Below are 13,482 nucleotides of genomic sequence, written 5' to 3' on the forward strand. Positions count from 1 at the left end.
CTTTTGCCCACGGAGAAGGTCTGGTCTCATTTTCCGCAGCCCGCTCCGGCGGCCCTGGCTGCCCGCCCGGTGTGCACGGCAGCCTGTTTCCCTTCCGACCCGAAGGGCACTTCCTAGGGTCTGGCTCCCCAGCACTGCCCCACAGCTGCCCGCGGTTGCTTGCAGCGACGGGAGAGGGGCCTTGCTGCCCGCTCCTCCCACCGCCCCAGGCCCACACCGCCGCCCCAGGCCCTCCCGCCAAGCCCGCCCCGGCCCGGCCCCTCAGCGGCTCCCGGCAAAGCCACTGCCCACAGCCCGGCCTCCCCCCGGCGCTGGAGGCGGTGCCCTCCGGGGTGCGGCTGCTTTCTCCTCAGCCGAGGGCGCGGCGACTCCGGTGGGGCGGAGTTTGCCGTCTCCTCGCCCTCACGCCCCCCTGTTATGGCGGCCCCGGCCCTGACCTTCGTCCGCAGGTTGTGCTGGCGGCCGCTCTGCGGAATAAGGTGAGTCCCGATCGCCCGTGCGCTGTCCCAGCAGCTGGGGGCCCTGGCGCCGTCCTGCCCCGGGGAGGGACCGCTCCGCCAGCCGCTGCCCTCCCGGTCTGTGTGACCGGTAGCGGGCCCTGCGCGGCCTTCCCCCTCCCCAGCGCCCGGCTCCTCGCGGGCTGCCTGGCGGAGCCCCCTCACAGGGCTCGAGGGGAGGCAGGGGGCAGGCAGCGAGGGGCCGGCGGGGTGCAACTGGCGTGGGGCGGCCGTTGCCTCAGGCCTGGGCAGCCCCATCTCCCTCGTGCCGGGGCCCGGCGTGGAAATCAAGTGCCCTGCTGCCTGTGCCGCTTGATGGCCTGGGTTAGCTGTCCTGTGTGGCCCGTACGTGCGTGGTTAATGCACAGGATGAGACATTGCTTTCATGGCAAGAGCGGGGAGATCACTGTCCGTTTAAAACAGGGACGCTTCTAGCCATACGAGCCACCTTTTAAGTGTTTGAACACGCTTTGGAGGTGGGAAACCTGCATTTGTTGCCTTCCTCGAACAGGGGCTGTACTTTCAAATTTCTGTCTCCTCAAGCAAATGTTTAACCACCAAAGAAACTGTTGGTTAGGCTGGGGGTAAGGCACCTGAAACCGCACTGAAACACACAGAAGAATGCGTGATTACGTGTTTTCTTGTGCTTCCCCCCCGTCAGTCCCACAAAAACAAGCTTAGTTGTGTGTCCAGCTAATTAGGGCTTCTTGCTAAAGACAACTCCGGCTTTCCAAATAGTGATGTAATATTTCCTGCGGTGTGCCTTTTACAAATATCTTTTAAGGTGTTTCCAAATGAAGTGTCACATGTAGTAACGCGCGCTGAAGCAGCTGTGCACCTCCAGGATTAGTTGGGCTGTGGAAAGCAGAAAGGATGGCTTGATGTGTGAGTAGACTGAGAGTTGCAGGATTGACATTTTTATTGAAAATGGTTAAATTGGAAATTACTGTAAAATTGCTTGTGTATGAATAAGAATCACCAAGTGCGTCAATTTGTAGAATTTCCTCTTCCTATACCAGGGCAATCCCAAGCACAAATCCAGGCTGGGCAGAGAATGGATTGAGAGCAGCCCTGAGGAGAAGGACTTGGGGGTAATGGTTGATGCGAAGCTCAACATGAGCCGGCAATGTGCGCTTGCAGCCCAGAAAGCCAACCGTATCCTGGGCCGCATCAAAAGCAGCGTGGCCAGCAGATCGAGGGAGGTGATTCTGCCCCTCTACTCTGCTCTCGTGAGACCCCACCTGGAGTACTGCATTCAGCTCTGGGGCCCCCAACATAAGAAGGACATGGAGCTGTTGGAGCGATTCCAGAGGAGGGCCACGAAGATGATCAGAGGGCCGGAGCACCTCTCCTGTGAAGACAGGCTGAGAGAGTTGGGGTTGTTCAGCCTGGAGAAGAGAAGGCTCCTGGGAGACCTTATTGTGGCCTTTCAGTACCTGAAGGGGGCCTACAGGAAACCTGGAGAGGGACTTTCTACAAGGGCATGTAGTGATAGGATGAGGGGTAATGATTTTAAACTGAAAGAGGATAGATTTTGAGATATTAGGAATTAGATATTAGAAAGAAATTCGATACTGTGAGGGTAGTGAGACACTGGCACAGGTTTCCCAGAGATGTGGCTGCCCCTTCCCTGGCAGTGTTCAAGGCCAGGTTGGATGGGACTTTGAGCAACCTGTTCTAGTGGAAAGGTGTCCCTGCCCATGGCAGGGGGGTTAGAACTAGATGATCTTTAAGGTCTCTTCTAACACAAACCATTCCGTGATTCTATGATAATTGCAGATGTCAGCACATCTGGAGCACATGTAAGCCTTGCCTTGTGGAAAACCTCTTTGAGGCTACTATCATCCTGGAGATGACCAGTAAGTTTGGTCGTATTCCTTCTTCTGTCCTGTTTTTTTTTGCCAGGTTTGGCCATGAGGAGCTCATCGGCCTCAGAGAGAGCCTGCCTTGTATCCGTGTAGTGGGAAACGTCTAGTCCTTTCTGTCGGTGGTATTCAGATAGCTGTGGTTGGATATGGACATACAAATTTTAGTAGCTTTGTTCTGATATTCTCATGCTGGCTGAGCAAAAAGGACGCTATTTCCTCTTCACTTCTCACTTTCCCCCTGCCAGGCCCTATTTCTGTATTGCAGCAGCTGCTTTCCTGTCTATTTCCTTTTGTCTGCTGTCACCCCCAATCCAATCCCCTTTTACAAGGAGGAGAAATGGATTTTTGTGGTTTTGCTCTCAAGTAATATATCAGACTATATTCTTAAAAACCCTGTTTGCTAACACCCCTGGGTCTTCTGTGGGTCTGTACCAAAACCTCTGGTGCAGGCAGTAGAAGTTGCTTTTATGCCTGAAACTTTTGCCCAGATGTTAGGTCTTGCCTGAGCTGGATATGGTTTCCCTCCTGATCTGAGTGTGGTGTAGGCAGCAGGTGTCCACAGCCTCCTGAATGTCTGCCCACCAACTTCCCCACCCGCTAGCACTTGGGTGGGAATGCATCCTGGCATGTTGGCGTAGGAAATGTGTCCATGTACAGGGTTGTGTTTTATCCACAGCACAAAATGCATAAATACCCTGATCGTACACCAGGAAGGCCCTGTGGAGTACGCTTTTTACTCCCTGTTACTGTCTTACATGGGCCCCTGTGTTTTGATTTCCGAGTCTCTTAAGTCATGCCTCTCAGTGCTGTGTCTTAGGCAGTACTAGCTTGCCTTGCTCAGCTGTTTGCTGTTCCCTATCAGCCAGCCAACATTTTTTTTTTCTGTGACAGATTTCTGTTTATCATTTCATGTGACCACGAAATGTTAGTTTTCGATAGTGGGGGAAGTAAGGAGGGGCAAGAGCAGAACTTCTGCCTTAGATTTCTGGCGGACAGACTTTAGCCTGTTTAGGAGGTTGGTGGACAGAGTCCCTTGGGAGTCGGTCCTGAACGGCAAAGGAGTCCAGGAAGGCTGGACATGCTTTAAAAAGGAATTGTTAAATATTCAGGAACAAGCTGTCCCGGTGTGTAGAAAGACAAGCCGTCGGGGAAAAAGACCGGCCTGTTTAAACAGAGAACTTAGGCTAGAACTTAAGGAAAAACAGAGAACCTATTTGCTCTGGAAGAAGGGTCAGGTAACTTGGGAGGTCTATAGGGATGTTGCCAGATCATATAGGAGAAGATTAGAAGGGCCAAAGCTCAATTAGAGCTTGATTTGGCTGCTGTGGTCAAAGATAACAAAAAAAGTTTCTACAAATACGTCAACAGCAAAAGGAGGGTCAAGGAGAGCCTCCACCACTTGCTGAATGAGGAGGGTAGTGTAGTGTCAGGGGATGAGGAAAAGGCAGAGGTGCTCAATGCCTTCTTTGCCTCAGTCTTTAATGTCAGGACCGGTTGTCCTCAGGAGACTCAGCCCCCAGAGCCTGAAGTCAGGTGCGGGGGGGCTGTGTGAACCCCCCGTAATCCAGGAGGAGACGGTTAGTGACCTGCTGTGCCAATTGGACATCCACAAGGCTATGGGCCCAGATGGGATTCACCCCAGTGTAATGAAGGAACTGGCAAATGAACTTGCCAAACCACTCTCGATTATCTACTGGCAGTCCTGGTTAACTGGAGAAGTTCCAGCTGACTGGAAATTAGCAAATGTAACGCCCATCTACAAGAAGGGTCGGAAGGATGATCCAGGGAACTATAAGCCTGTCAGCCTGACCTCGGTGCCAGGCAAGGTGATGGAACAGATCATCCTGAGTGCCATTACACGGCACATGCAGGCCAATCGGGGCATCGGGGCCAGCCAACATGGATTCATGAAAGGCAGGTCCTGCTTGACCAACCTGGTCTCCTTCTATGACAAAGTGACCCGCTTAGTAGATGAGGGCAGGGCTGTGGATGTAGTCTATCTAGACTTCGGTAAGGCATTCGACACTGTCTCCCACAGCATCCTCCTAGACAAACTGGCTGCCCGGGGCTTGGATGGGTGGACTCTTCAATGGGTTAAAAACTGGCTGGATGGCCGAGCCCAGAGAGTGGTGGTGAATGGGGCAAAGTCCAACTGGCGGCCGGTCACTAGCGGTGTTCCCCAGGGCTCAGTTCTGGGGCCGGTGCTGTTCAATATCTTTATAGATGATCTAGATGTAGGGATTGAGTGCACCCTCAGGAAATTTGCAGATGACACCAAGCTGGGTGGGAGTGTCGATCTGCTGGAGGGTAGGAAGGCCCTACAGAGGGATCTGGACAGGTTAGATAGATGGGCCGAGACCAACGGCCTGAGGTTCAACAAGAACAAGTGCCGGGTCTTACACTTTGGCCACAACAACCCCATGCAGCGCTACAGGCTGGGGGAGGAGTGGTTAGAAAGCGGCCCGGTGGAAAGAGACCTGTGGGTGCTGATCGACAGCCGGCTAAACATGAGCCAGCAGTGTGCCCAGGTGGCCAAGAAGGGCAATGGCATCCTGGCCTCTATTAAGAATAGTGTAGCCAGCCGGTCTAGGGAAGTGATCGTCCCTCTGTACTCGGCACTGGTGAGGCCACACCTTGAATCCTGTGTCCAGTTCTGGGCCCCGCACTTCAAGAAAGATGTTGAGGTGTTGGAGCAAGTCCAGAGGAGGGCGACCAAGCTGGTGAAGGGTCTGGAGGGTCTGACCTACGAGGAATGGCTGAGGGAGCTGGGGTTATTTAGCCTGGAGAAGAGGAGGCTCAGAGGTGACCTTATTGCAGTCTACAACTACCTGAAGGGAGGTTGTAGCGGAGTGGGAGTCAGCCTCTTTTCCTGGGCAGCTAGCAATAGGACAAGAGGACACAGCCTCAAGCTGCACCAGGGGAGGTTCAGGTTGGACATTAGGAAGCATTTCTTCTCAGAAAGGGTCATTAGACATTGGAACGGGCTGCCCAGGGAGGTGGTGGAGTCACCATCTCTGGATGTATTTTAAGAAAAGACTGGACATTGCACTTAGTGCCATGGTCTAGTTGACATGGTGGTGTCAGGGCAATGGTTGGACCCAATGATCCCAGAGGTCTCTTCCAAACTGATTGATTCTGTGATCAGCTATCCTGAGTTTATGCTGGATTCTGTAGGTCTCAGATGCTCTGCTCTGTTCCTCCTTGAGATAACTGTGCTTATCTTTTCAAACTTCCCTTTGGTAGGTCAGGCCTCTAGTTCTAGTGAGCCAGCTCGTCTTTCCCAACCTTTGTCTGTGGACTACAGATCCTTGTCTGACCACCAGAAAAGCAAGCAGAGCACATAACTGCCTTTATTTTATTTTTTTTTTAATCTTAGTCTTTTCTGTCTTGGTGCACATCAATAAAAAGTTTAGAGAGCTTGTCATATTTCCCTTACCTAAGTAGTAATAATTTTCTCTTTATCTATATTAAAAAAAAATATCATCTTCTTTCCTTTCTTGAAACCTTGCCCAATTTGACTTTTGCAGTAACTTTTTGCAAAATACTGGTAGAATCAGGTTGCCCTAACATTGTGACTGTAAGGTAACTTTCAGAGTCTTCCAGAAAGGGTCTTCCTACCACCGATGAAGCTTGAATTTCTCTTTTTCTTTAAGATTTGGGATTCTGAAACATACCCATTAGAGTAAACTCATCCACTGTCTTTTAAATACTGAGCCTAACTAGTCAATGGAAAATGATCAATTAAATCTCTTAATGGGAGACTTTTTCTGCAAACGCTAGTATTAATTGTATGAGTTATTGCATCTTGTTTGCACATGCTGGTTTACCAATATGACTTAAAAGACAAAAGGTAGTGGGGAAATGATTGAACAGTTGTCCAGAAAAGCATCTTAATAAACTTACGTCCTTATTTAAGCACCCTCTTAAACTGTTTTACACAGAAATACACGCAGCAGTTAAAATCAACAAAATTAAATCCGGAGCAGCAAGCTCACTACCTGTATGTAGCTGAGCCAGATCAGACAGTTTGCAGCTAATATAAAGCCAAGGTTTGTGGAAGTCTTGAAGGTGGGTTGGCTTGGAACACAGCTTTCTGTTGTAGTTAATTTGCTTTGAAGCAGCAGGTCATTGAAGTCAGTGTGACCTTGTCAGCTTTGTCTGCTTGAGTCAGTCATCGCTAGGTGGTTCTGTAGCAGCCTTGCTACAGAACTTTGATAATGTGAATGTAAATAAGGTGGTGATTAACTATACTTTTTGTCGTTGAATTTTGTTAGGCTTGAACAGCCGTTCTCTCCAAAGTGGGCTCTTAAGTATCTCCCACTTGACATGAGGAACCGCAGCTACTTTCTGCCCTTGCTTTTTAAGATTTCTCTCCGCATCAGAAGTTAGTTATGAGTTTCTTGAGGAGAATGTAAATATGTTTTCAAATGTTTGTTTTTTTTTTTTAATTTAATGTGGTGCTAGGAATTAATTTTGAGCTTTTGCTAGGGTAGAAGATACCGTCTTTGAACAGTACCATTCTAAGAAGCTACTTATTTCTCTCTTCCACTGTACTTCTCCCCCTGTGCAAATTATGTTCTGTTGGCAACTGTGATCTAGTGAAGGGAGCAAGCATGCTATATTTCATTCTTGCATAGCAGTCCTCACTAGGATGGAAATTGGTCGGTTTATTTTTAGCAAAAATTTTGGAACATTGCACGTATGAAGAAATGAAAAACATTTGAATGTCAGGAATTCAGGATTCATAGTGCAAAACATGACATTCTACCTGGGCTTGACATGCAGACTTAATTGACTGTAAGGAACCTTGTTTACAAGTAACATCCATTTATAGTAATGCCAGAGTAGAACCCAGAGGTTTTACTGGTAGTTATCTTTGTTAGAATGACCACATAGAGAAGATTGAACCAGTTATGTCCATCTCTTCTCTTTTCCACTTTATTGTTGTATTCAGCATAAGAATATTTGTGATTTTTTTTCCTATTTCCTGACCTATTTTAAAAGAATAATTTAAATGTCGATCAATGTGAAACAATCTGCCTAAAACTATTATATATTGGTATTCAGTTCAGATTGGATTTTTCTTCATTATTCTGATGTAGTAAATGATTGAGCCTTTGTATTGTGATGAGTCCACTGATTACAGTGAACATTTTTCAGTTTTCCTTGATGTTCATTATAATAAAATTTAGACTGTAATCAGTAAACTCCGGCAAAAACCGTGAGCTAAGATTTTAAAGGTCTTGCTAAACCGTCCTTTATTTCACAGAGAAACAGAAACTGTTGCCACGTAATTCAGTACTAGATGCTCCATCAGAAAAGAGGAAGCAAAAGCTCTCTTGGAATGGATTCTGGAAGGCTTCTTTCTTCCTTCAAAACTCAGACTTTAAGTCACTGGATAAGTGGTGCTGTTTGTTTGTCTTTGAAGAGGTCTGGCAGCAGTAACAACGCGTAGCAACTTGATAATTTGCCAACATCCTGGTTTTTAAATTATCATGGAGGTAGTCTTTTATCACTGAAAGCAATTATATTAAAGAGAAAAAACACTCTTACAATTGTCAGAATTCTGACAATTGTAAGAGTGTTTTTTTTCTAGTGCTGGTGCTTTTAATATGAGCAGTATTAAGTAATGCCAGTTAGCCAGCTACGGAAAGGAGACCATGAGCATTATCAGTGAGCTAATAACTTCGTTATTTTGTTCATAAGCTACTGACTCTTCGTGTTGACCTAAATACCTACAGAAAGGGTAACAGAACTAGATAGCAGTAAATTCAGTAGTTAGATTTCATTTGTGCTGAAATCCAGAGAAATTGTGTAATGTTTTGTATGTTGCTGTTTTGCTGTGTGTATGAAAGCTACTTTTTTTCTGATAATGTGGAGTACTCCACATGGAAACTTCTGTGATCCAGTCAGTGAATGAAGTCTATTTTAATGGAAGATTAAATGGAAATTATCACTGCGTTGGTGTAGAAACAAGTAAACACAACTTTGCCCTCAGTGCTATCTAACCACGTAGTTCATAGTAGCTTTTTGGCCATGGTAGTGCAATGCCATGTTTAAAAACAAAGTAAAAAACCCCACCCCCAAACCCCAAAACTTCCTCCTGTCTGAATATCGTAGTCCTTTTAACCTGCTCACAAAATTGTCGTCTTCTATTGGCATCTGACTCCCCAGAAGGAAAGGGGTTTTTTCTCTCTTCTTGCCCTTCATCCACGCTTTTTTTCTCCTTTTTCCCTTTTCCCTGCCCTCCCAATGTTATTTCTCTGCCAAAAATAAGGTTAGGTTGGAGAAGGAAGCCACACAAGAGTTGTCCCTTGTAGGTCCTGATGTAATTCTTGATATTTCACCTATTTTACCTGTAGCAAGGGTAGCTTGCAGATGAACCTTTTCCTTTGTGGCAGAGGGCACACACACCTGCCCTCCATCCCAGCCTGGTCTGTCGTTGTCTGAGCAGTGGCAGAGGGGGAAACTTTGCTTTTAGTGAGTGTTATGATTTCAAGGAGTTTATAGTGTACTTTGCTCTGTGAAAGATCTTTACTAATTTAGGTAGTCAGTAGTTTTGGGGGATTTTTTTTCTGTCATGATGCTGCAGATTGATCTTTATGATTGGACTTCCTGGCTACAAAGACTGGATGTGTACATTCATCCAGCACTGGTTTTGTCCTTTAATGTAGATTGACTTACAGAGTGAGCCTGCCAGCTGAGAATTTAAACAGTCACAGTTCAATAGCAAGTGTAGTATTCCTATTTTCTGAGCATCCTAGAACAGATCATCCCAATTCCTCCCCTGAAACAGACCCTGAAGGCTCACACATGAAGGCGAGAAGAGCTATAGCTTCAAAGTCTAGTTTAGAGATGAACTGTTAAAGTTAGTGGGCTGCTTGTGTACTGCTTCAGTATAGCTAGCAAGTTAAATGTGTGTGTTTTTCACAGAATCACAGACTGGTTGAAGTTGGAAGGGACCTCTGGAGGTCATCTGGTTCAACCTCCCTGCTTAATCAGGGTCATCTAGAACAAGCTGCCCAGGACCATGTCCAGAAGGCTTTTCAGTATCTCCAAGGACAGAGATCCTACCACCTCCCTGGACAACCTGTGCCAGTGCTCGGTCACCCTCACAGTAAGAAAGTGTTTCCTTGTGTTCGGGAGGAACCTCCTGTGTTTCAGTTTGTGCCCATTGCCTGTTGTCCAGTCACTGGGCACCATGGAGAAGAGCTTGGCTCCATACTCTTTATACCCTCCCTTCAGATATTTTTATACCTTGAGGAGATCACCCCCAGTCCTTCTCTTCTCCAGGCTGAACAGTCCCAACTCTCTCAGCCTCTTTTCATAAGTGAGATGCTCCAGTCCTTTAATCATCTTCATGGCCCTTCACTGGACTCTCTCCAGTACGTCCGTGTCTCTCATGTACTGGGGAGCTCAGAACCAGACACAGTAATGCAGATGTGGCCTCACCAGTGCTGAGTAGAGGGGATTCCATTCTTAATTGGGAATAAAAATGATGTCTTGAGGATTAGACTTTTTGTGTTGTGTGGATTCTTTGCTGACTCTTTGCCCTCCAAAAAAGTGGCTACTGTTTTTGTAGTAAGGTGCTCTGATAATATTTATTCTGAAAATATGGTATAAGAGGTATATAACTTGTAGAATGCACAATAATTGTTGAATAATTTGGTCCTTAGAAGCCAACCCTTAAAAGTAAATTTTTTATTTCAAATATGCTATCATTTTATGCAATGATAAATGTGCTTGTAAAATGCTTACTGCTTCAAACACATCAGTGTAGCAAGCCTGTTTCTGAAACAAAAGAATCTTTCTGGTTGCTTTTGTGTTGTTGTTCTTAATTGCCAGTAAGATGCCAGATGAAACACCCTTTTATTTTGGGGAAGAACTTCCAAGTTATTTGGATTGTCAGCCACTTCCCAGACCAATAGTTCTTCATAATCTCTACAGTGATGGCAGAAGCCAGTACGACTCTGTACACGTTGCATTCCCCACTAATAACTGCCACGATCTAATGTGAGCCTCTGACCTCTGTCTTGGGAGCTACTGATAAACGCTATGATTTAAGCTTTTTACAGTGTTTCAGCAAGACATGACTGGAAGTCTCTTGGAACGTGTAATTTTTATTTCTAAAAGTGACAAACATTCTCAGTGCTTTATTTCATACACAAGACTTAGTAGTGTGTCACATCTACAAGCTCAATCATTCTCTGATAAAACTAAGAGCAAGGTATGTTACAGAGGGTATCTAAAGAGAAAGTTATCAGCTAGAATTTGATAAAACTTTTCAATAACGTTGTTATTCATAGAGCAGCTGTAAATTCTGCTGTGACAGAAATGTACTTGCAAGTCTTGCATGTATGTGAGAACTTCAGCTCTAAACCCAAGTCACCATCAGATTTTTATCAAGTAAATTGGCCTGTGTCTTTACAGGACACCTGTAAGTTTGTCTGGTTGTGGGTGGTGGAAATAGTGCCAAAACCAAGAGCAGTGTGCTACTTTGTGTTTAGATCTAATTTGTTTAATTTTAAATTATCTGAAATAATTCTGTATTTGGACAAGATAAGCCATTGACAAATACTGCTTTGTTATTGTCATAGAGCTTGTTCAGTATTCTTTGTGTCCATCCCTATTGTATTTAGATGTCATGGATTCAGGAGAGAAAGTAAGCTTCAGACAAATTGTTTCTCGTCATTCACAGGCTCAGCTGAACTAGCAGGAGTGTTGGTGGGTTTTCTAATGTGGATGTGGGCTCTAGCAGCTGGTTGTATCCTTGTCAGAAACCTACCTACCTTGGCCAAAATCCATTAACATCAAAGCATACACTTTCTTGCTCTCCATACAGTCAGCAGGATTTGTCCCCAGAAGCCAAACAAAAATGGCTTTTTCCGTTCTCCATTAGCAGCAAAATTATTTTGAGTATTTGTTCGTAACTGTTTTGTTAAAGTCACCTTGGATAAGGATGTATAAAGAACCTATAGGAGTTTGTTGCTCTCCAAATAGTACAATAATCTTTGAGTGATTCTCAGCAAATGTCACGTGTATGAGGGTCACAGCTCTATATTATTCCGCTAACATTCAATGTTTATAACTTTTGAATGTGTTTCAGAAGATATCTTCCTGCTTGCAAGTATGTCTTACACAGACTGAGGATGTACAGGAAATTGTCGAGCTTTAGTCATTCACCATGTCTGGTTAACTTAAGTCTGCTTGAAAGAGAGAGCTCTTGCAGAGATTTCGGGAGATGATCCCATTTTCCCTTCCAGCAGCTGTGATGAGAGAATATTAACTGTGCTGTATAGAGCACAAAGAGCAGCCCATTTCAGATCTCAGTGAATGGTAATCTAGATCTTTGATTCTTAGCTATTCTTTAATATTGAAAAAAACTCCATCAAGCGCAGCTGAGCCACTTACACTAAACAACAGTGATTCACCACTTCAATTTGCCAACAGACACATCATTATCTTCTAGTTTTTATATGTCAAAACAGTGTAGGAGTGTAAAATAGTAAAAGCTGGTAAGGATTTGTACACCAAACTTGTGTTTAGAACAACTATTGAAATGTTCTAATGTAAAGGAGGAAATAATTTGACTTTCATTTCTTTCTGTTTATTAAAGGACCAGTAAGTGAATTGGTTATAGAGTATTTGCACTGATATTTTGGAAATACCAGAACATTAGAAGCAGTCCTATTACCTGAGAGCAATAAGTTTTAGTTCCTCCATACTAGCTACAGTATAATCACAGAATCACAGAATGTTAGGGATTGGAAGGGACCTCGAAAGATCATCTAGTCCAATCCCCTGCCGGAGCAGGATTGCCTAGACCATATCACACAGGAACGCGTCCAGGCGGGTTTTGAATGTCTCCAGAGAAGGAGACTCCACAACCTCTCTGGGCAGCCTGTTCCAGTGTTTGGTCACCCTCACCGTAAAGAAGTTTTTCCTCATATTTATGTAGAACCTCCTGTGTTCCAGCTTGCACCCGTTGCCCCTTGTCCTGTCAAGGGATGTCACTGAGAAGAGCCTGGCTCCATCCTCATGACACTTGCCCTTTACATATTTATAAACATTAATGAGGTCACCCCTCAGTCTCCTCTTCTCTAAGCTAAAGAGACCCAGCTCCCTCAGCCTCTCCTCATAAGGGAGATGTTCCACTCCCTTAATCATCTTTGTGGCTCTGCGCTGGACTCTCTCTAGCAGTTCCCTGTCCTTCTTGAACTGAGGGGCCCAGAACTGGACACAATATTCCAGATGCGGCCTCACCAGGGCAGAGTAGAGGGGGAGGAGAACCTCTCTCTACCTGCTAACCACACCCCTTCTAATACACCCCAGGATGCCATTGGCGTTCTTGGCCACAAGGGCACATTGCTGGCTCATGGTCATCCTGTTGTCCACTAGGACCCCTAGGTCCCTTTCCCCTACGCTGCTCTCCAACAGGTCTGTCCCCAGCTTGTACTGGTACATGGGGTTGTTCTTGCCCAGATGCAGGACTCTACACTTGCCCTTGTTATATTTCATTAAATTTCTCCCCGCCCAACTCTCCAGCCTGTCCAGGTCTCTCTGAATGGCTGCGCAGCCTTCCGGTGCGTCAGCCACTCCTCCCAGTTTTGTGTCATCAGCGAACTTGCTGACAGTGCACTCTGTTCCCTCATCCAAGTCATTAATGAATATATTGAATAGAACTGGTCCCAGTACCAACCCTTGAGGGACTCCGCTAGACACAGACCTCCAACTGGACTCTGTCCCATTGACCACCACTCTCTGGCTCCTTTCCTTCAGCCAGTTCACAATCCACCTCACTACCCGATCATCCAGACCACACTTCCTCAGTTTAGCTGCAAGGATGCTGTGGGAGACCGTGTCAAACGCTTTACTGAAATCAAGACAGACCACATCCACAGCTTTACCATCATCTGTCCACCGGGTTACGTCCTCATAAAAGGCTATCAAGTTGGTTAAGCATGACTTCCCCTTGGTGAAGCCATGTTGACTGCCCCTAATGATCCCCCTATCCTTGATGTGCCTAGAGACAGCATCAAAAACAAGTTGTTCCATCACCTTTCCGGGGATGGAGGTGAGGCTGACCGGTCTATAGTTACCCGGGTCCTCCTTCTTGC

At 45.9% G+C, this 13,482-nt stretch overlaps 1 protein-coding gene across 2 annotated transcripts in view; it reads left to right on the forward strand.

Moving 5' to 3' along the window:
- The first annotated feature begins 338 nt into the window (after positions 1-338).
- ECI2 (enoyl-CoA delta isomerase 2) overlaps positions 339-13,482 on the forward strand; it is a 36,219-nt gene continuing 23,075 nt past the window's right edge. The window contains exons 1-2 of one of the 2 annotated variants that reach the window (XM_068396603.1): positions 394-479; positions 9,299-9,482. Coding sequence is in view for 1 of the 2 variants with exons in the window: in XM_068396602.1 (XP_068252703.1) it covers positions 418-479 (62 nt within the window). In the remaining variant the exon portion in view is untranslated. Of the gene's footprint in view, positions 480-9,298; positions 9,483-13,482 lie in introns of both variants that reach the window. The other variant, XM_068396602.1, reaches the window with a different exon arrangement.

This window comes from Nyctibius grandis, chromosome 3 (genome assembly GCF_013368605.1).
Source record: "Nyctibius grandis isolate bNycGra1 chromosome 3, bNycGra1.pri, whole genome shotgun sequence".
NCBI lineage: Eukaryota > Metazoa > Chordata > Aves > Nyctibiiformes > Nyctibiidae > Nyctibius > Nyctibius grandis.